The following is a 23,135-nucleotide window of genomic DNA, read 5'->3' as shown; positions in this document are numbered from 1 at the left end:
CCCTATATGATTTGTTAGACGGACACTGGCATTATAAGACAGACCCCATTTATTAAAAAATTCTCTATTCCTTCACCAAATTTGGGGGTGCGTCTTATAATCAGGTGCGTCTTATAAAGCGAAAAATACGGTAATTAGAAAATTGGTGACGTGTTCAATACCTTTTTCACCTTCTGTATATGTTATATAAGTGATAAGGGAACTATGGAGAAGCATTTTTTTTCATGCTTTTGGTCCTGATCTTTTAAGACCCTAGGAGCACCCAGCCTATACATAAAAAGTTTGCTCAAAGTTTATCATGCCCTTAATACATGTTGTACATATACTGTATATAACATTCACAACACACATTAGGAAAATACTGTATACTTACCTTGTATTTCAGGATATTTCATCATTATTAGAAGGGCCCATCTCATGGTGGCAGAAACTGTCTCCATTCCAGCAGCGAACATGTCCGAAACAACAGCTGTTAGGTTTTCATCGTGAAAATATAAGTCAGGATTTGGTCTCTCCTAAAATGCACAAAATCTAAAATATGTCTATTAGGGAACATCACTGACAAAGAAGTTAAAAAAGATAATTGATTCCATCTACTCTGCTTGTTTACAGTGAATCTCCACCTATTTCACATTAAAGGCCGCTTTACACGCTGCGACATCGCTCAAGCGATCTCGTTGGGGTCACGTAATTTGTGACGCACATCTGGTTGCTTTAGCGATGCCGTTGCGTGTGACACCTTTGAGCGATTTTGCATCGTTGCAAAAACATTCAAAACCGCTCATCAGTGACATGGGTGTCCATTCTCTAATATTGTTGCTGCAGCAGAAACGAAGTTGTTCCTCGTTCCTGCAGCAGCACACATCAGTACGTGTGACACCGCAGGAACGAGGAACCTCTCCTTACCTGCCTCCCGCCCGCAATGCGGAAGGAAGGAGGTGGGCGGGATGTTCGTCCCGCTCATCGCCGCCCCTCCGCTTCTATTGGGCAGCGGTTCAGTGACGTAGCTGTGACGTCGCTGTGACGCTGAACGAACCTCCCCCTTAGAAAGGAGTCGGTTCGCTGGTCACAGCGACGTCGCAGGGCACATAAGTAGTGTGACGGGTCTGGGCGATGTTGTGCTCCACGGGCAGCGATTTGCCCATGTCGCACACCCGATGGGGGCAGGTACCCACGCTAGCGATATCGGTCATGATAACGCAGCGTGTAAAGCAGCCTTTACTCCAGAAAAGGAGTTGTTGATGCCCATCAGACCAGAAAAATCATCTCTTAAGAATTGGGATTCCACCAATCCACAGTAATACAGTTTTTGTACAAATGAAGGAAATTCAAGATCATTTTTACCCTCCACACTAGTGATCAATAATGATCACTCCAAGAGCAAAGCATAAAATAGTCCCGGAAGGCCACAAAGGAACCCATGGTGACCTCTAAGCAACCAAAGGCCTCTCTCACATTAGCTAATGTTCATGTGTCCACTTCAGGAGGACACTGATCAAAAATGATGTGCCACTGCCAATAAAGATCACTTGGAAAAGCTATACTGCTATTGGAACAATGTTTTGTGAACAGATGAGTTAAAAGTAAAGCTTTTTTGCTAAAATAGAAAGCTTTATGCTTGGAGAGAAAAAAAATTAGCTTCCTAAACTTGTCACTATCTCCTCTAAGTGGGTGCCCACCAAAACAGAGGTGCAGCTGTCTGGCATAGTTGGCCCTGGAAACCTTGAAGTCAAGAAGATTCAAATCCTTGCCAAGCAAGCTGAAGGATGAGACTGTCGCTTGTACTTGCTGGGAATGTACGATATGTTTTTGCCTATGGGTGAACCAATAAAGTCTTACTAATGTATAGTTCCCTCTGTAACAGTGTGTCCCCCCCAGCCTGCACCATAATGTAATTGTGACGCCCCTGGACTATCAGGTCGTCACAGGGTATTGCACAATCTACCCTCCCATGCAGTATCCACCTCCTTCTTGGTTTTGGGTCCCTAACCATATGTTGTTACCTCCATCAGCTAATTAAATCCTAGATACACCCTGCACCACACCCACCAAACACACCAGTGGATGGCTTGAGTGGAATAGAGTCGCCCACCTGGGGGGTTGGGAAGGGGAGGTGAGGAGTGTCAAAAAGTGTAGACTGAGAAGTGGAAGTGAGGGTTGGTAAGGAGCAAGGCTCCTGGAAAATTGTCTAGGTTGCAGACGGTGGTCTGTGCCTAGAGGAGATGGACCTCCGGTCGCAGGGGATCATGGCAAGGGGCACGTATCTGTTGAGGCGGACAGGCAGCGGCCTTGCACCATCACCGGTCCGGGACCGAGTCACGATGCTGTACGTGGACCCTAGGTCGGGGAGTAGCTTCAGGCAACCTGGTAATTTACCAGAGGAGAAAGGAGCCTCAAGATTCGTTCACAACTGCTCCAAAATTGGGGCACTAGCGCAACGAGGGGGATAGGACTTTCCATCCAAAACGGTCCAGAAAATCCCAAGCTTGAGCCCTGAGAGCAAGCTTCCACACTTAGCCATAGTGGGGAGCGAGACCGGGCAAGTTTCACACTACCGGGACCACCAGAGAAGTAAACTTAGTGCCAGGAGGCAGGTCATGGATCACCAGGCAATACCATTGGGGACAGGACTCGAACTAGCTCCCCTCAGCGGCAGTGGTGTCCAGAGACTTGTTTAACCAGTTGTCGGTGTCTGCTTAATGGACTGAGTGAGTACCAGACTGACCCCCTGCACCCCATGGCATTTCCACAAACACTGAGTCCTGGGGCTTTTCCCCCTACCCGTGGAGGTTTACAACACCTTGCTGCTCCACTTCATCACTACAGGTACTCCCAGTGGCAGCGGCGGTACTTCCCAAATTACCGTACACCACGGGTAGCTTCACAAACTCTTTAATATTCCTTGTAAATACCCCCTTCATTTGAGTGGCCACATGACCCCGGGGTCCTGTAGACCCTCGAGCCACTGAGAACCCGGATCCGAGCAGCTGGGCTGCTGAAACGGGGGCGGCACATAATCAAGCCTCCAACAGTATTGTGACAACGTGTCCCTCCCTGGCCTATGTGTCTGGACTTTAAAGTAATCAGGCCTAGGTCAACATCTAGTGGGCAATTGTGTCTTTGTTCTTCTCTGCATGGGACTCAACCAATACCAGCCTGTAGTTCCTGGAAACTTTTCCATATAAAGTCCCTACTCAAAAGTGGGTGTGAACCCTTTCCCATCTAGGGGGTGGATCTAAGGAGAGGTGGAAGAATCAGCCACATGTTAGTTAGTTCATGCTTTGCTGGCTGAAGGGCCGAAGATCTGTGCGGAGGGCAGGTCCTGGTGCCCATGTATGGACTATGGGACATTGAAGATCAGCTGCTACGTGGGATTGTGTTGTCTCAGCCACGCTACCGGATTTAAGGAACCTATCTAAGGACTGTTGTTGCAGTTTCCTTGGCGTCAGATTGCTGGGTGGCGCCCCCGGATTTGTTTTCTTTGTGTGGACTTATTGTGGACTCTAAAGAACCATTTTGATATTGGATGTTCTATGCTCCCTGACTCAATAAATCTCATTGAATTGTTCCTCGGCCTGGTGTCCCTGCCTGCTCTGACGCATACCCCGTCACACCCTCACCCTGTGTTGGCTGAGTAATGCTCTGCCCATGAATAAAGAGTGGGAGTGTTCAGTGGGATGAGCCCTGGTCCATTTGGTCTTTCTGAAGACAGCCAGGCCAGCAGATGAGAACAGCCTCTGGCTCTTATGTCACCACAAGGCCCTATTCAGATCATGTTGATAGCCTTCATTTGGCATCTATACATTGAAACTGGGCTGTATGATGCATGAGTCTTTCCTGGTTACCTCTTTTTGAAATAATCTACTTCATTGTCTCTATAGTTTGCCTATTTTGTTTTATTATGGCCTGTACAAGCTATGGTAGTCGGAGACAAAAAAATCACTCTTTTGCTTCCACCGGGTTAATGTAGCCCTAGGTGGAGGATATTAATATGATCCATGGAAGGTTTTACTTTACCTCTTTCTGTTTGATCAGGAAAGAATCTATAAGACTTCTCTGGTCATTTGCATCCAGTTGATTCCTTTGTTTGGTGTAGATCTCTCGAATAAATGCATCAAATTCATCACTATTTTGTCGGACGGTTTTGTGACTTCCTGGAATCCAGCTCATCAGGTATGGAAACGCGTTGTACAACTATGGAGAAAAATTTGAAAAAAGACATTACATATGTGTACAATATTGGACTGGGGTGCCAAAGACCCATTAGTGGACACTTTGGTGTTGTCCTGAGGAAGGGGTGAGATTGCCTTGAAACGCGTAGACAAATAAACCATTTTCAACTTCATCCATTTGGAGTCCTTTTCGTCCATTAAGGCAGCACAGAAGAACCACATTTTTCCCTGATATGGACCCATTAGTGACATTGATTCTGGGGTTTCACATATGAGCTACAAGCAAATATTACCTGACCCTTGTTCCCAAATTATCACATTCATTACGTTCTTCTTTGCATATCCTGAGGAACCAATAGTGTAGGGAGATGTTAACGAACAATGTTGACTCTAACAAAATACTGAGTGCAGCTCTGGAGCATGGTAAAGGATGTTACTCAGTATCATTACAGGATAAGTAATGAAATGTATGAACACAGTGACTGCACCAGCAGAATAGTGAGTGCAGCTGTGGAGTATAATACAGGATGTAACTCCGGATGAGTACAGGATAAATAATGTAATGTATGTACACAGTGACTGCACCAGCAGAATAGTGAGTGCAGCTCTGGAGTATAGTACAGGAGGTAACTCAGGATCAGTATTGTAAGGTATGTACACAGTGAATGCACCAGCAGAATAGTGAGTGCAGCTCTGGAGTATAATACAGGAGGTAACTCAGGATCAGTATTGTAATGTATGTACACAGTGAATGCACCAGCAGAATAGTGAGTGCAGCTCTGGAGTATAACACAGGATGTAACTCAGGATCAGTACAGGATCAGTAATGTAATGTATGCACACAGTGACTACACTAGCAGAATAGTGAGTGCAGCTCTGCTCAGCTGCTGCTCACTGTGGTAATTGAGGTGTGGTCGCTTCTGATCCTGGTGTGTGCTCCTGAGCTCCTGAGAAGGAAGACCTCTCCACCAGGGACCTGCTCTCTCCTCCCCAGGGAGGGAGCGGGTTGCTGGGCATGGGCGATGGAGCCAAGACCCCTGCTTCTGTTCCCCGAACCAGGCCGGCGGGGATCAAGAAAAGCCAGCAACCGGCCTGCTCATCTGAGGACTCGGGGGTGAGGCCCTTCACCAGGAGTCGCAGTAATGTGGCTCCTACTCCCCCCGGGTCTGTGGAGACCCCGAGAAGCCGCAAGGCTTCCAGCATGGAGGAAATGCCTGCAAGTGTGCATGATAGCCGTCCTTCCGGAGGAGAGCCGAGTACTCACGGAGGTGAGGCCGACCTTGCTGAGGAGGGATGGGGTTCGCAGCGACCCCGGGAGTCTGTGTCCACCTATGGCTCCCGGGTCATGAATCATCTCCGTGAGTATGAAGAAGCCAGCAAGACCATCAGGAGACTCCGGGAGGAGCTGCGCTGCACAAGCGCCAAAGCTGCCACAGCCTCCAGGGCCCGGAAGACCAAGCTCCTGGCAGAAATTAACAGCTTAAAGCAGGAAATTAATGAATTGGAGGTGAGAAAAGCATTTATTAGAGAAAAAAGTGGACCGTTTAAAGAAAAACTAATGAGTGAGGACCGGTTCCGGCAGATGGCTGATAACAGAGAGCAGAGGCTGATGGGTCTGCAGCCTGAGAGCCAGGTAGATGATGATGATGATGATGATGATGACCACCAGCAGAAAGCCCCACCTGGCAGCCTGCAGAGCCACCCGCAGGCCACGTGCAGCGAGCTTCCTGCGGGACAGGCGGCAGTGCCATCTAGTCGCGGTCCTGCTGGCTCTGGGGAGGACAGTGACCACAGCAGCCAGGGAGGGGCGCTAATGGCGGAGATCAAGCTGCTGGAGTCCCCAGTGTGCCTCCAAAACTTCCACCTTGGTGATGATCTACCAGAGGAGGCACCTGGGGGCAAGAGCAAGGCGAAAAAGAACAAGCCAAAGCCGCAAGAAACGGTAAGCTATGTGTATGCCCCCCTCCCTGTACCCCCAGAGCCGGCCGCAGGGTCAGCTTGCTGTATAAGCCCCGTTGCCCAGCCCGGGTCCTGCTGTGGATTCGGTGCAAAGGCGCGGGGAGATCACAAAGCGAGGTAGCGAGGCACAGAGCTGCGTTTCTGCTTGTAGTAGTGGGGACGTAGCAGGGGATGCATCAGCCGAGAGGCTGGACAGTGAGGGCGGCCCGGCGGCGGGCATTCGGTCAGGCCGCGATACTGTGGTGCGCTCCCCTGTGGGAGGGGGGAGCAGCCCAGTGTCGGGGGCAGCTGCGGAAGCCTCGGCGCCTCTAAATACTGTTGCCGCTGATCACTCAGTTGAGAAGCGGCGGCAGTGTGAGGGGGCTGCTGGGGCTGAGAATCCCAGTCCTCCCACGAAGCCTCTGTTCTGTGTTGGTGCCGCTGGTCAACCGGATACTGATAGTGAGGATCAGCGGCACCTCACAACAGCTAAGGATCAGCGGCGCCCTGCTCAGAAGTCACTAACTGATGACGCGGAGGGCACTCATAAGACCAGGGGTGAGGGCGCCTCCAGTTCTATGGAGGTGGCTGAGCCCCTTGTGCCCGATGATGCTGAGGTTAACATGTCACCCACTCAAGGTACTGGTTCAGCAGGTGTGAATGTGGTGGTGGGGGCAAGTGAGGAAAAGTCTGAGGGTGTGAATATTGGTGAGGGTGCTGGTATGATGGATGGTGAGATGGAGGTGGGTAATGATGAGGTAATTACTGGTCCAGTTGTCCCCCCGGTGGTGGCAGCACCTGTCAGGAGTTATGCCAGTGTCACCGCTGGGGGAACCAGGGCGTCCTCCTCGTCTCTGGCCTCTGTGGACGGCATATTGCAACGGCGCCTCCTGGAGGCTCTAAAGAGGGGTGAGAGATCACTAAATGTAGAGGGTCGAGAGGTTGATCTATCCTTTTGGATAGAGAGGCATGGCCTCGGGGCTTTCCGAGAGCAAAGAGAGGGGGATACTGTGTGGTCCCTCCCGACAGCCGGGCCGGCCCGTGTGCGTAGGAATGTGGTCCATCTTCAGTGGAGGGGCAGTGATGCGTGTCTTCCACGGAAAAAAGTTGTGGAGCTCCTGCTGGGGATGGGCTTCAAGGCGAATGACATCTACGCTTTCTTACATTTCTATGGCACGACCGAGTTTGATATCAGCTTTGTTCGGCCGGAGGGGCTTGAGCTCTTCTGGTCGAATTATGAGCTGGTAAAGAACGAGCCTGGCTGGCGAGACTTTGACGTTCAGGCAGTGTCTCGCCAAAACCAGGTCAAGAGAGTGACCGTGATGACTTGTAACGAGTCGCTCTCTTGTTTTGACATCATGACGTGGCTTAGTCGGTACGGGGAGGTGGTGGAAATGCCGAAGAAAAACCGAGACGAGTTTGGTATCTGGTCAGGGGCCTGGACGTTTTTGGTAAAACTTAAGCGTTCAGGTGGTACGGTTGCCCACATCCCATCATCTGCCTTCCTGGGTAGGGATCGTATCCTGGTCCACTACCAGGGGCAACCGAAGCTCTGTCACAAGTGTGGCGACCCCACGCACTTTAGTGCAAATTGCACTGTGCAGAAATGTGCATTGTGTGGGGATGTCGGCCATCTCGCCGCATCTTGTGGGGAGATTAGGTGCCACCTGTGTGGTGAGTTAGGTCATCCGTTCAGCCGTTGTCCTCGCTCCTTTGCTAATACAGTCAGGACCCCGGTGGGAGAAAGTCGAGAGGCAGATTCTGCTGGGGAAGGGACTGGCAGAGGTGAAGGAGCTGAGGGGCCAGGGAGGAAAAGCAGGCAAAAGACGCCTGCCCAGCTGAGGCGTCTAGATAAGCGCAGACAGGAGAGGCAGGTGGGCGAGCCCCGGCCAACTAGGGTGACCCCTGCTCTGGATGCCAGGCCTGCTGCTGAGGCCCCGAGGGACAATGGGTTGGATGAGGAGGCCAGGAGGATCCACAGGGAGGAAAATGCCACTTCCTCAGAATCCTCCCATTATGAAAGTATGGATGAGGATAATAGGCAGTGGCTACAGGAAAAGCGTAAGCGCGGCACCAGGAAAAAGAAAAACAAGGGAGATGTAACATCTTCTCCTGCTCTGACTAAGGTACCCAAGGAAGGTAAAGCCGACTCCCCTCTGGTGGGTCTCTCTAACCAGTTCCAAGCCCTTGAGGACACCTCTTCCTCTGAAGAGGAAGACAAGGGTGAGGTTCCGGCCTCGGCGGTGCTTACAGGAGGCGCCGAGTCTCCTTCTCCTGGGGATGCCAGGTCCACGGGGGGAGGGACTGGCCCAGAGTCCGGAGACGAGGACGATAATAGAAGCAAGAGTGTGGGAATGGACGTATCTGTGTCCCTCAAGAGGGGGAAGGATTCCTCCTCGGAGGCAGAAGATAGGAAGGGGAGCGGGAAAAAGAAAGCCGTCTAACTCAATCACCAATGATGGCGGTACCCACTCCGTTGACGCTGGCGTCCATTAATGTCGCCAGCATTAAGTCAAATACGGCTAGATTTGCGGCCTTTGATTTTTTCAGCCGGGTTGAAGCTGACATTTTCTTTTTGCAAGAGACCAGGCTGTCAAACACAGCGGAGGTGTTTAAAGCCAAAAGGGAGTGGAGACTCGGGCCCTCTTATTGGTCTCTTGCAGCCGAGCCGTATAGCGGAGTGGCGGTCCTCTTTACCGCACCGGTAGAATGCCGACGGGTTATTGAGTTAGAAATGGGGAGGTGCCTGATCTTAGATGTCCTCCTGAAGGGACAGGAGCTCCGGCTCATTAATATCTATGGTCCCCAATCTAAGTGGGACCGGAAGTGTCTCTTTATGAGGATCAAGCCCTACCTTTTTACGAGTCGGCAGGTTGTCTTTGGAGGGGATTTCAACACTGTCACGAGACCCCGAGATAGAGGAGGTGCCAGAGGCAAGCTGACTTATGATAGCGTCGCTCTTAATAGTATAGCTAGTGAGGCTCGCCTGGTGGATGTCCACATCCGGCACACCCCGGGCCACGAGGGGTTCACCTATCATAGAGGTAATTGTAGGTCCAGAATAGACAGGTTTTATTTAAAGGAGGAAGCCGTCTCTTCAGCAGTATCTGTTGTTGAGGTGGAGTTCTCCGACCACTGTTTAATTTTGTTTTCTCTGAATGTTACAGAGACCCCCCGGATGGGAAGAGGCTTTTGGAGGCTGAATTCGTCTCTCTTGGAAGAAGCGGAGATAAGACAGTCCTTTGAGGATTTTCTTCAGAGCCAGGTACCCTTACTGGATCTTTGTAGTAGTAAGTCAGAGTGGTGGGAGATGTTCAAGGAAAGGGTGGCGAGATTCTTCCGCCAGCTCTCAAGCCTCAGGAGTCTGGACAGGTACCGCCTGTACCAGGGCCTGAGGAGGAAACTCGAGCATCTTGTCTCAGCTGGAGGTAGCCGTGAGGAGATCTCCAGAGTGAAATCTTTGCTGAGGAGGTGTCAGTATGATAGGCACGCATCTTTGGTTTTTGAGAGGGATTATGGGAAGTACCGCTCGCCCGACCCTTACAGGAACTGCAAGATGTCAGTGAATAGTAAAGTTGTCACAGGACTGATTGACAGTACAGGGTCCCTGAGGAGATCCAGATCAGGGATCCTGGAGGTCGTCAGATCCTTCTACTCGCACCTCTTGGGGAAGAGGGATCTAGACTGGGATGAGATGTCGGCTTTCCTGGCTGAAGCTGTCCCCGAACCAGGGGTAGACCCTTCTCTTGATGTTTTGACGGAGATGATCACGGAAGAGGAAGTTAGGTTGGCGATTGAAGGGCTAGCCCTAAAGAAATCGCCAGGTCCAGATGGCTTAACATCTGAGTTCTACAAGACCTTTAAGGACGCCTTGGTTCCCCTCTTGACTGAGGTATTCAATGAGTGTCTTTCCTTGGGCACTCTGCCGAAGTCAATGAGGAGGTCTGCCCTGATCATCTTGTCAAAGGGTAAGGATCCGTCTTGCATTGAGAATTGGCGTCCCATAGCGCTTCTCAATGCAGACAGGAAGGTTTTGGCAAAGGTGCTGTTTAATCGGCTGGTGAAGTTTGCACCCCAGCTCCTTTCGGGGGCCCAGCATTGCTCTGTTCCGGGCCGCAGTACATTTAGTGCTGTGCTCTGTGTCCGAGAGGCAGTGGAGCAGGGTAGGGCTGGCCACTGGAAGGGGTACATGCTGTCCCTGGATCAGGCAAAAGCGTTTGATCGGGTTAATCATGAGTACCTCTGGTCTGTCCTTCTGAGGTATGGCCTGCCGGGGAGGTTTGTTGATTGGCTTAAGACCTTGTACGCTGGGGCAGAGAGTTTCCCGCTTGTGAACGGTTGGATTGGCAGCTCTTTTGAGGTTGGTTCTGGTGTTCGCCAGGGTTGTCCCTTAAGCCCCCTGCTGTACGTGTTTGCGATTGATCCTTTCCTTCGGAGGGTGGAGAGTGGACCGTTGGCGGGGGTCGAGATGGACCGGACGGCACCGGAATCCACTCTAAGGGTGGTGGCGTATGCTGATGACGTCACCATTTTTGTTTCCTCGGATGGGGAGGCAGAGTGGCTGATGTCAGAGGTAAATCGCTACTCTGAGGCATCTGGGTCCAAGATCAACCGGGATAAGTGTGAGAGTCTCTGGCTGGGAGGAGGAGATCCTGGTTTTGATCTCCCGGACACCCTTCCAGGACCCAAAGTTTCTGCAAAAGTTCTTGGCATCGAATTTGGCCAGGGGAATTACCCCAAACAAAATTGGGAAAGCAGGCTAGAGATCGCCACTCAGAAGGTCAACCAATGGAAGGGTTGGTCTTTGACCCTAAGGGAAAGGGTAAACCTGATCAAAACTTACCTGCTCCCTTTACTCATCTATCTGGGCAGCGTGTGCATCTTGCCGGAGCCTCTCTGGACTCGGATCTACAGTTTGTTCTTCCAGATGTTATGGGGGAATAGACTGAACCTGATCAAGAGGGAGGTTACTTACCGTACGAGGAGACTAGGAGGGTTGGGTATGGTCAACCCTGTGGTATTCCTTGTGAATACCTTCATTAAGATCAATATTGCAAACCTCTGGAAAGATAGGGCTCCTCCGTGGGTATTCTCCTGTAGTGGATGGTTTCAGCCTTTCTTCCAGGAATGGGAGACAGGAGGGCAAGTGAAGGATCTTCGCACACCGCATGGACATCTTCCGGCTTATGCTACCCTGGTTCTGAAGGTAATTCGCCGGTGGGGTCTGGGAATGTGGGAGATTAGGACTCTGCCAAGGAAGCTCCTTGACAAAAGGGTTCTGTTGACCCATTTCCAGAGGCCTCTGGCGCTCAGAGACTGCCCAAGTCGGGATTTTGGGGTGGGTTTGCATCTTTTAAATTCTATCAGAATCCCCTCGAAGTTTTGGGACTTGGCTTGGCGCTGCTTCCATGGGAAACTGTGTGTGAGGGACAATCTGAAGTGTAGGAGCTCTGAGGATAGGAATTGTCCTCGAGAGCAGTGTGGTACTGTGCTGGAAAGCATGGACCATTTCCTGCTTCGTTGTCCCTTTAACACAGAGGTATACACCAGGGTGGGCGCCTCCATTGGCTGGCCTCGGCTGGCCGGTCTCTCCTATGCGGAATGGGCCTATGGAGCGTTCAGAGACCTGGGTGGTCGGGACCGCTGCACTTTATTTCTAGTTAGCGTAGTGGTTAGGTATCACACGTGGAACGCACGGTGCTTAGTATCGACGCAACGGAAAATCCTCCCAGTGGATGATGTGTTTAGGACCATACTCGGTGACCTGGTGAAGGTGCGCTCTCTGGAGTATGAGAGACTGGGCGCGCGGAGGGCGGCTCTCCTCTGGAGGGGCTTTTCTTTTAGTGTGCCTTAGTCTACTCTTCTCCTTTCCTGGTGGTGGGCTGCTGCTGACACCCTAGATTTTTGTTTTGATCAGTATACAGTGATGTAGGGCTGCAGGCGCCGAACCTGGGCTTTGTTGATTGTTTGTTTTGTTTGTTGATTTGTTGTTGGTTTGTATATATTGTATATATTGTGTATATAGATAGGGGTGTAGGTGTTAGGTTGGGTGGTGGCAGGAGGGGGGAGGTGGGTTCATCTTTTGGGACTTTGGGACATTGAGGTTTGGGTTACACACTGGCGCTGCCTGATCTGGTCCAGGAACGTTGGACATAGACTGAGGCATGAAACTCAGGACCAGCTCTCAGGTCGGCGCAGGGGTGGGGATGGTGGTCTGGAGTGGGGGGTTCGTTTATAGATTTAGTTTTGTATATAGTCAGTATTGATTTTATTTATGTTTACGCGTGTGTATATAAAGAAAAAAAAAAAAAAAATTTGCCGTACAGGCTATTTATTTTCTTTCCTGTTTTATGTTTGCTATTTTCTTTGGCAGCTGGACCAGAAGTCAGTGATGTCATTAGTTATTATTGTGTATATATGAGGGTTGTATGTGATAATGTGTGTGTGGAGAGAGCGAGCGGCTGAACCAGGGCTCAGTTACATGGAGCTTTTCTGATTTGATATTTTGTTATGTTTCTCTTATTGTTATGTTTTTTTACTTTTATAATAAAAGATCTACAGGATATAACTCAGGATCAGTACAGAATAATTATTTTATGTATACAGTGAACTCAGAAGCAGAATAGTGATTGCAGCTCTGGAGCATGGTAAAGGATGTCACTCAGTATCATTACAGGATAAATAATGAAATGTATGAACACAGTGACTTCCCCAGCAGAATAGTGAGTGCAGCTCTAGAGTATAATACAGGAGGTAACTCAGGATCAGTACAGGATCAGTAAAGTAATGTATGCACACAGTGACTACACCAGCAGAACAGTGAGTGCAGCTCTGGAGTATAATACAGAATATAACTCAGGATCAGCACAAAATAATTATTCTCTGTAAACAGTGAACTTAGAAGCAGAATAGTGAGTGCAGCTCTGGTGGAGAATAATACAGGAGGTAACTCAGGATCAGTTCAGGATCAGTAATGTAATGTATGTACACAGTGACTGCACCAGCAGAATAGTGAGTGCAGCTCTGGAGGAGAATAATACAGGATATAACTCAGGATCAGTTCAGGATCAGTAATGTAATGTATGTACACAGTGACTGCACCAGCAGAATAGTGAGTGCAGCTCTGGAGTATAATACAGGATATAACTCAGGATCAGAACAGAATAATTATTTTATGTAAACAGTGAACTCAGAAGCAGAATAGCGAGCGCAGCTCTGGAGTATAATATTAAGGCTAAATGAGAATACATAGGACATTGGAAAGTCTGCACTTGTCCATCTGGGCCTCTGCAATATTCACCATATTTGGAGGCTGAGTTTATTATTGTATTTTTAGCTGTTGACTGGTTTTTTCCTGCTATACATTTTGATTCTTTGTACGTTTCTTGTGTGTATTTGCCATTATCATTTTAATACGTTATTACTTAACTCAACTATTTTGTGTAAATCCATTTTGCCTTGCAACTTTGAATCGATTAGGTACAAGTGATGTACGTCAAAAAAATGTTTGACCTAAATTTTATCCAGCAGTTAACCAAAAAATCGTGTTCAATGGAAGAATTTACTACTATTTGCCTATGGAAACTAAGCCCATACACTAAAGACTTCTTAGTAAACATAACTTTTATTCATCCAAAAATAAAATATTTATATAAACTGCCATGTACACACATTTAACCTCTTCCTTTTCCTTTGTCCCCCTGGGGGGGACATTCGAAATAGTCCGTTAAGTACCTTTGTCCCCTGGCAGGGGACATCAATATTTCATAAGCATTTTACTGTCGTCTCCTGCCAATGGATTGGAGCAGATTTCGTTTTCACTACCGAATGCTGGAAAAAAAATAACTGATGACGACCAATAATAGGTTTTCAATGGGCGAAAAAGGAAATTGTGTTGGATAGGAAAAGGTTAAGAATACTTTGTGTAGGAAGGAACACCTCATCTAATCCCTTTATGGAGATTCTCAATCTTATCTCTGTCCTACTATGATTGCATAATGGTCGTATACTGTATCTTGTCAGCAATCATTTTTAGTAAATGTTGTCCTAACACTAGCTATTAATATTTTAAGGACTAAGCCTCTCCAACATGTTTCACCTATGCAGGCTTCATCAGGGGAAAATATGAGGCTCAAAATTAATTATGTCAGCTCAAGGCATCAGGCAGCGCTGAGGCTTCAAACAGATTGAAGTAGGGGTTTCAAAACTATTTTTTTTATCTCCTTGAAGTCCTTTGCTATTGAAAATTCATGAACCATGTGGGGGGAATCCATTCCGGAGGAAAGAACATCACAACTCTTTTGTCCATTTATTCACACAAGAGGTGCATTTGGGCCCTTCTTCCATTGAATGAAAGCTTTTTTTCTACACGCAGTAGAGGCAAAACTGAGGCTCGCAGGCTGCAGTCAATGCTTCGTCACTGCTTAAGTTAATCCCATGGGTTTTTAGTGCCACCGGGACATAATAACTAATAGGTGCCTGTCAAATGAAAATGCTGGCCCATTCTCATAATATTTCTATGGCCAGCAGCCAGTCCGTTCTCCTAACTTTTAGAGCGCCAGCAGCCGGCCTGTTTTCATAATATTTAGAGAGCCAGCAGCCGGCCCTCACTCATAATTTAATTTTTATATACACTGTGTGCAGAATTATTAGGCAAATGAGTATTTTGATCACATGATAATTTTTATACATGTTGTCCTACTCCAAGCTGTTTAGGCTTGAGAGCCAACTACCAATTAAGTAAATCAGGTGATGTGCATCTCTGTAATGAGGAGGGGTGCGGTGTAATGACATCAACACCCTATAAGGAACTTACTTTCCTTTGGCAAAATGGGTCAGAAGAGAGATTTGACGGGCTCTGAAAAGTCCAAAATTGCGAGAGATGTCTTGCAGAGGGATGCAGCAGTCTTGAAATTGCCAAACTTTTGAAGCGTAATCACCGAACAATCAAGTGTTTCATGGCAAATAGCCAGAGGGTCGCAAGAAGTGTGTTAGGCAAAAAAGGCGCAAAACAACTGCCCATGAATTGAGGAAAATCAAGCCTGAAGCTGCCAAGATGCCATTTTCCACCAGTTTGGCCATATATCAGAGCTGCAACATTACTGGAGTATCAAAAAGCACAAGGTGTGCCATACTCAGGGACATGGCCATGATAAGGAAGGCTGAAAAACCACCACCTCTGAACAAGAAACATAAGATCAAACGTCAAGACTGGGCCAAGAAATATCTTAAGACTGATTTTTCAAAGGTTTTATGGACTGATGAAATGAGAGTGACTCTTGATGGGCCAGATGGATGGGCCAGAGGCTGGATCAGTAAAGGGCAGAGAGCTCCACTCAGACTCAGACACCAGCAAGGTGGAGGTGGGCACTGGTATGGGCTGGGATCATTAAAGATGAACTTGTTGGACCTTTTCGGGTTGAGGATGGAGCGAAGCTCAACTCCCAGACCTACTGCCAGTTTCTGGAAGACAACTTCTCCATGCAGTGGTACAGGAAGAAGTCAGTATCATTCAACTAATCATATGCTAAATAGTTGCAAGTCACATTTATGTATGAGATAGCCAAGATGATTGTTTCTAAAATGAAGGTTGTCTCACGCTCAATACATTGTTACCCTTTTTGCTCATCAGTGTACATTACACATGAATAAACACGGTGTTATATGCATTATTAGCTCATATAATTTCAGACTTATTGTAAGTAAATATTCTTTGCATAGACATACAGATTACACATTAACTTATGTGCATCACAAGCTTATACACATTGTACACCCAGAATCATTACACATGCCATATATACAAAGATATCCTGATAAAGTAGGGGCCATTGCCTCAGCTGGCCTAGAAGTATAAGACAGTGCACTCAATTCTATACATCCTGTCCTGTCTTGCCTAATTTCTTTTTGTTTCACTCAGCAGACTTCTGTCACTCCCCACCACTGGCGGACATAGACAGAAGAGGGCCCCCATGCAAGAACAATATATGGGCCATTTGCAGTCCAACAGCTCATCATAATGTCTAATTCCTCCTGCTTTGGAGATGGAAATGGCCACCTTGCACCAATGACATGTCCGCCCCTCGTCCTCGCTCATACCTCTGCTGCCATTATAGCGGAAGAGAGAGGCAAAGATAGAATCCATGTACTGTACCTTCCCAGTGTTGAAGTCACATCTATGGAGAACTTAGGGGGTTTACAAGCAGCGGCTAGATCTAGAAAAGGTCCATGCTACTAGCTGGTGCTTGCTAATTTCCAGCTCTGGAGCAGTGTGTGTGGGAGGGAGTGTGGTGCTGTCATGATCCAGGACCAGTATTCTCTGCTCCAGAGTTTTCCAGACCTGGCCTGGTCATGTCAGGGGTTAACTCCCATCAGCCATGTTCCGGTTTCAGGAGACACTATATCTTTTCTCTGTCCTTGCATTCCTGTGCTGGTTATAGTTTTGCTCTGATGCCTGTGACTGGCTCTGGTGAGATTTCCTGGTTTATCTGACTCCATGTTGTCGTGCCCTGTCCTGTACCCTCCCCCGTTCGTCCGTCTGTCCCAGTCCCTGATTTCCCACTCCTGTCAGTTGTTTGTGTTCTCCTCTGCATACCTGATCTCCCGACTTCCGACTTGGTCCTGTTTTCTGGCTTGATTTTGATCCTCCCTCTGCAGTGACTCAACTTTCCTGGCTAGACCTTGACTGTTTGACTAATCTATTGCCCCTGGTAGTTCGCCTGTGAACTACCTGCTGAAGTTACTCTGCTGTACTTCGGCTGCTTTTCTGTTACATTGTTACTTTGATTCTCCTTCACTACTCTGCTGCCACCTAGTGGGGAATACGCTGTACTACGTCTTACTAGCCCTTTGTACAGCGTGAAAGGTGTCATGACTTTTAGTCCAGGCCCTCCTGAGCTATTATGGCTACTTCTACTACTGTAGTTCTGTGACCCCCCTGGACTAGTCAGGGTGTCACAGGGTACTGCACCCTCTCTTTCCTTTGGTGCAGCACTCATCCCCTCATGGTTCCGGGTTCCCAACCTATGGTACTGCCTCTATCCACATCCAAATCCAAACAACACCTCACACCACACCTGTCAGACACACCAGTGGACTGCCTAGCTGGAATAGGACTGCCCACCTAGAGGTCGGGTAGGTTGGTAGGAGGGAAGTGCGCAGAAGAGAGTTAGCCTTAAGAAGTGAGGGGCTGGGGGAGTAGTGGCTCCCTGTAGGTAGTCGATTGGGTCACATACAGTGGTCTGGGCCCGGAGGAGTAGGAGACCCGGTCGCAGGGTATTGAGGCTGGGTGCCTGACCCAGTCTTGGAGGACGGACGGCATCTCAAGCCTAATAACCGGTCCGGGACCGAAAGCACGGTGGGGTACAGGACCCTAGGTTGGGGAATAGCTTCAGGCAACCCGGCAATTAGCCTGTGGAAGATAGTGTCTTCACAAACTGTCCCCAAGAAGCTCAGAGATCGGGGGCACTAGCGCAACGAGGGGGATAGGGCTTTCCAATCCATGCAGCCTGAAAAATTCCCAAGCGTGAGCCCCTAAGAGCGCAGCTACACTACCAACAAGTAGGGAGTGGGACCTGGACAGCTTTAAGCCAACGGGCCACCAGAACAGTCCAAACTTTTTGCACGGAGGCAGGCTCCAGACCATCCGGCAGTACCAGAGGAGACGGACACCCGGACAAGCTCCCCCAAAAGGGCAGTGGCACCCAGAGACTTGGTTTACCTTGGTGTCAGAATCTGCTTTGTGGTCGCATCCCTTTTAACACTGCCTGAGTGAGTATGCTGCCCCTTTCCTGCTTCCAATCTGCACCACACTCCCCTACACCTCCATCATCCAGAGTTCCGGGGCCTCCCCTACCCATGGAGGGAACATCATCTGGCTTCCCCACTCCATCTCCCCCGGGTGCTCCCATCGGCAGCGGTGGTACACCCCTTGCCGCAAACCACGGGTGGCGTCACAAACTCTTCTCTCTCCCCTGTAAATACCACCCTTTGCATTTCAAGTGGCCGTGAGCCCCCGGGTCCAGAGACCCTCGAGCCACAGCAACCCCCGGATCCGAGCGGTTCGACCGTTGCAGAGGCGGCACAGTTCCACCACTGGTAGAACTCGGATAATGATAGCTTCTCCACATGTGAAACAAGGAAGCGTAAAATGCATTAGAATTATGGAAATAGACAAATAAAAATGTGATAGCTTCAATCTTCTTCTAAAGGCAGCCTCATTTGATCTTTACTTCACTGTCACCTCACTCCTTGCTGCTTGCCACTGATTACATTACTATTAAAACAATGTATAAGCAATGAACCTACCAAAGCCATGGGACTACCAGCAATCCTAATACTTTCCAGTACAATTGTCAAAAGTCTCTGAAGTTTTGGATCATCATAGTCAAATCGACGGCCCAGTAGTATAGATACAATAATATTAGAGACAGCAGCATTTATTATCTTGGCATTGTCAAAGGGTTCACCTAAAATAGTAAGAAAACAGTTGTAAAAATGTTTACAAAACAAAAAGAATGAATCTATTGCCCAATCTAAAGGTTATTATTGGCAGTTTTTTAAGTTGGATCCAGATGATTAAAAAAAGGCCATTTGCAACACCTGCCGTGCCAGCATCAGCAGGGGTACCAAAACTAGCAGCCTGACCACCACCAGCATGATCAGGCACATGTCAGCCAAGCACCCGACTTTGTGGGAAGTACAACAGAGTCGAGGAGCAGTGCTTGCTGATGTCACTGCTACGTCTTCGCTGGTTGTGCATGCGAGCCAATCCCCTGTCCATGCTGCCTGCGAACAAGCCTCCTCCACTCCTGCACCTGCAGTTGCCTACGCAGAAAGAACACCATCATCAAGCACGTCCTTGTCCCAGCGCAGCGTTCAGTTATCCATTCAGCAAACCTTTGAACGCAGGCGCAAATACACTGCCAACACCCCACATGCCACAGTTCTAAATGCTAACATTTCGCGACTGCTTGCGCTGGAAATGTTGCCTTTTAGGCTGGTGGAGACAGAAGCATTCCGTGACCTGATGGCGGCAGCTGTCCCACGTTACTCGGTCCCCAGCCGCCACTATTTCTCCCGGTGTGCCGTCCCCGCGTTGCATAACCACGTGTCACAAAACATCACACGTGCCCTGAACAACGCTGTTTCACCCAAGGTCCACCTAACCACAGACACGTGGACAAGTGCTTGTGGGCAAGGCCGCTACATCTCGTTGACGGCACACTGGGTTAATATTGTGGAAGCTGGGACCCAGTCTGAGCGAGGGACGGAACACGTCCTTCCCACACCAAGGTTTGCAGGCCCTACCTCAGTCAGTGTTTCACCCACACTCTACAGCTCCGGAATGTCATGCTCTTCAGCCTCCTCCTCCTCCTGCGCATCCTCATCCACTGTACCCTCCACACCAGTCACAAGCTGGAAGCACTGCAGCACTGCCTCGGCGAAGCGGCAACAGGCTGTGCTGAAGCTAATCTGCATAGGTGACAAACCCCACAATGCAGAAGAGCTGTGGACAGCTCTGAAACAGCAGGCAGATCACTGGCTCACACCTCTGAACCTAAAGCCAGGAAAGGTCGTGTGTGACAATGGCCGGAACCTGGTGGCGGCTTTGAGGCGAGGCCAGCTGACACATGTTCCATGCGGGGCCCATGTGCTCAACCTCGTGGTTCAGCGGTTTCTAAAGTCATACCCAGAGCTGTCTGATCTGCTGGTAAAAGTTCGCCGCCTGTCTGCACATTTTCGAAAGTCACCTACTGCTTCAGCCGGCCTTGCCGGCTTTCAGCGCAGTTTGCATCTTCCGGCTCACAGACTGGTGTGTGATGTCCCCACGCGTTGGAATTCAACTCTGCACATGTTGGTCAGGATATGTGAGCAGAAGAGGGCAGTTGTTGAGTACCTGCATCACCTAAGCCGTCGGGAAATGGGTCAAACTCCACACATAACACCTGAGGAGTGAAGATGGATGTCAGACCTATGTACCATCCTCCAAAACTTTGAGGACTCCACCAAGATGGTGAGTGGTGATGACGCCATTATTAGCGTCACCATACCGCTACTCTGCCTTCTAAAACGGTCTCTGCTCAAAACCAAACATGATGCATTGCAGGCGGAGCGCGATGAGTTGCAGCAAGAAACAGTAGTGGGTGTGGGTGATGATAACACACAGCCCAGCCTCGTCTCATCACAACGTGCAGTGGAGGACTATGACGAGGAGGAGGATGAAGACATGGAGCAACTCTCCGGCCAAATTGAGGATATGACATGCACACCAGTCATATCCTCGGTTCAGCGTGGCTGGCCAGAGGACAGGGTAGATGAGGAGGAGGAGGAGGAGGAGGAGGAGGAGGACAGCATGTTCAGTCATCTTGTTGGTCAGGCTACTGAAGTCCTGGCTGTTAAGAGTCTGGCGCACATGGCTGACTTTATGGTAAGCTGCCTGTCTCGTGACCCTCGCGTTAAGAACATCTTGGCCGACAATCATTACTGGTTGGTAACACTGTTAGACCCACGCTACAAGGAGAACTTTTTGTCTCTTATTCCCGTGGAGGAGAGGTCAACCAAAATGCAGCAGTTCCGGAAGGCCATAGTCACGGAAGTAGGCAAAGCATTCCCCTCACAAAACGCTAGCGGCATAGGTCAGGAATCAGTGGACAACCGAGGCGTACAGCCGAGAGAGGCACAAGTCCAATCCGCCAGAGGTAGGGGAACAGTCTTTAAGATGTGGGACAGTTTTCTCAGCCCCTCACGTACCACAGCCCCTGAGGTGCGGGGTAGTGCCACAAGAAATCCTAAGTTTGCCCAGATGCTGAAGGAGTACCTTGCAGATCGAACAACTGTACTCCGACATTCCTCTGTGCCTTACAATTATTGGGTATCCAAGCTGGACACGTGGCATGAATTGGCTCTCTACGCCTTGGAAGTCCTGGCCTGCCCTGCTGCTAGCGTTTTGTCAGAGCGTGTTTTTAGTGCCGCAGGTGGAATCATTACAGATAAACGCACCCGCCTGTCAACTGAAAATGCTGACAGGCTGACTCTGATCAAGATGAACAAGGGTTGGATTGGGCCAGACTTCACCACACCACCAGCAAATGAGAGCGGAATTTAAAGTTTGCCATGTACCTCCACTCACCCATGGGTACACACTTCTGGACTTTGGATAATCGCTGGACTGCTCCTCCTTCTCCTCATGCGCCACCATGATGATGACCGTTACAAATTGCAATACTTAGGCCTTTGTTTCAGGTATACCCCCAGTGGTAAATTTTTTCGCCCATTCTTTGCAGAATGGACATTACAACGACAGGAGACCCGCTCCTTTGCAATGGGAACAATGTTTTGAGGCCCTCATGCACGTCTATACCCAGGGACAACGTGGAGCCTCCCAATTTTTGGCTGCCCTGCCTAAGGGCTATACTATAATACACCCACTTCCTGACAATGGACACTTAATGTTTTGAGGCCCTCATGCACGTCTCTACCCAGGGACAACGTGGAGCCTCCCAATTTTTGGCTGCCCTGCCTAAGGGCTATACTATAATACACCCACTTCCTGACAATGGACACTTAATGTTTTGAGGCCCTCATGCACGTCTCTACCCAGGGACAACGTGGAGCCTCCCAATTTTTGGCTGCCCTGCCTAAGGGCTATACTACAATAGACCCACTTCCTTCCAATGGGCACTTCAGGTTTACAGGCCCTCATGCACGTCTCTATCCAGGGACAACGTGGAGCCTCCCAATTTTTGGCTGCCCTGCCTAAGGGCTATACTACAATAGACCCACTTCCTTACAATGGGCACTTCAGGTTTACAGGCCATCATGCACGTCTCTATCCAGGGACAATGTGGAGCCTCCCAATTTTTGGCTGCCCTGCCTAAGGGCTATACTACAATAGACCCACTTCCTTACAATGGGCACTTCAGGTTTACAGGCCCTCATGCACGTCTGTATGCAGGGGCATTGGTGAACCTCACAATTTTGGACTGCCCTGGCAAAGGAAAATACTACAAAGACTCACTTCCTCAAAATGGGCACATTAGACTCAAGAGGCCTTCATGTACATCTCTTCTCAGGGACATCGGAGTGCCACACAATGTTTTCACGTAAAATCTTTCATGTATTAATCTCAAAAAGTAACATACACCAGCTCTATCTCACTATTGGGTATGTGCCCTTAACATTTCCGCCATGAAAAATCATTTTGGGGTCATTTTGGAAGGTTTTCTGGTGAGTCCGTAAAAATGGCGTAAAACGCGGACAAAATTGTTCACAGCTGTGACTTTTCAGTGATAAATGCTTCAAGGGGTCTTCCCCATGCTGTTGCCATGTCATTTGAGCACTCTTCTGAGACTTTTGTGACATTTTTAGGGTTTCTCCATGCTGCCGGGGGGTCATTTCACAAAAATACTCGGGTCTCCAATAGGATAACATTGGGCTTGTTGCTCGGCCCGAGTACACGAGTATCTTGGGAGGCTCGGCCCGAGCTTCGAGCACCCGAGCTTTTTAGTACTCGCTCATCACTAGTTGTTATCTCTATACATCACTGGTATGCTGGTATCTCAACATTATCTTGCTTAACTGTGCTTAAAAATATATATGTGCAGTGAAAATTGGCTATTATAGCATTTAAGAGCATAGGAAAAAACTGTGTATGGATTCCCATTTTTTTGAGGCAATAACATATATATTAGTTCGTATTGCCTTTCTGTCCTTATTTTAGGATAAGTTGTATTATGGTCACTAAATCCCTTGGTGACCAATTTTTGACAATGACCTATTGACTACTGTGCACTTAAATTCTTGGTGGTGGGTCTTATGCGACTTGCGGGTCAAAGGGACAGCTTAGGGAAAGCCGACGAGGAGCGGGGGGTACCCAATACTTTAAGGTGCACCTCCGCTGGTAGGTAGCTATAAGGGAGGGAGAGACCAATCCGATATATCCCTAAGGACAATAGGCTATCAATTTATTTATTTTTACAAAGATTTGGAGCCATGCTACCTAGGGCTCACCTATAAAACGCTGAG

General features: G+C 48.9%; 1 protein-coding gene across 2 annotated transcripts in view; it reads right to left on the bottom strand.

The window, feature by feature from the left end:
* The window catches only part of LOC142296996 (cytochrome P450 2K1-like), an 86,711-nt gene that overhangs the window by 17,046 nt on the left and 46,530 nt on the right, over window positions 1-23,135 (bottom strand). For both annotated transcript variants that reach the window (XM_075341195.1, XM_075341196.1), the window contains 3 exons: window positions 18,417-18,577; window positions 4,018-4,194; window positions 374-515 (listed from right to left, as the gene is read on the bottom strand). In XM_075341195.1, coding sequence (XP_075197310.1) covers window positions 374-515; window positions 4,018-4,194; window positions 18,417-18,577 — 480 coding nt within the window. The remainder of the gene's footprint in view (window positions 1-373; window positions 516-4,017; window positions 4,195-18,416; window positions 18,578-23,135) is intronic.

The sequence above is a fragment of the Anomaloglossus baeobatrachus genome, chromosome 3, assembly GCF_048569485.1.
Source record: "Anomaloglossus baeobatrachus isolate aAnoBae1 chromosome 3, aAnoBae1.hap1, whole genome shotgun sequence".
Lineage (NCBI taxonomy): Eukaryota > Metazoa > Chordata > Amphibia > Anura > Aromobatidae > Anomaloglossus > Anomaloglossus baeobatrachus.
The sequence above is the reverse complement of the archived record's forward strand: the minus strand, read 5'-3'. Positions and strand labels throughout refer to the sequence as shown.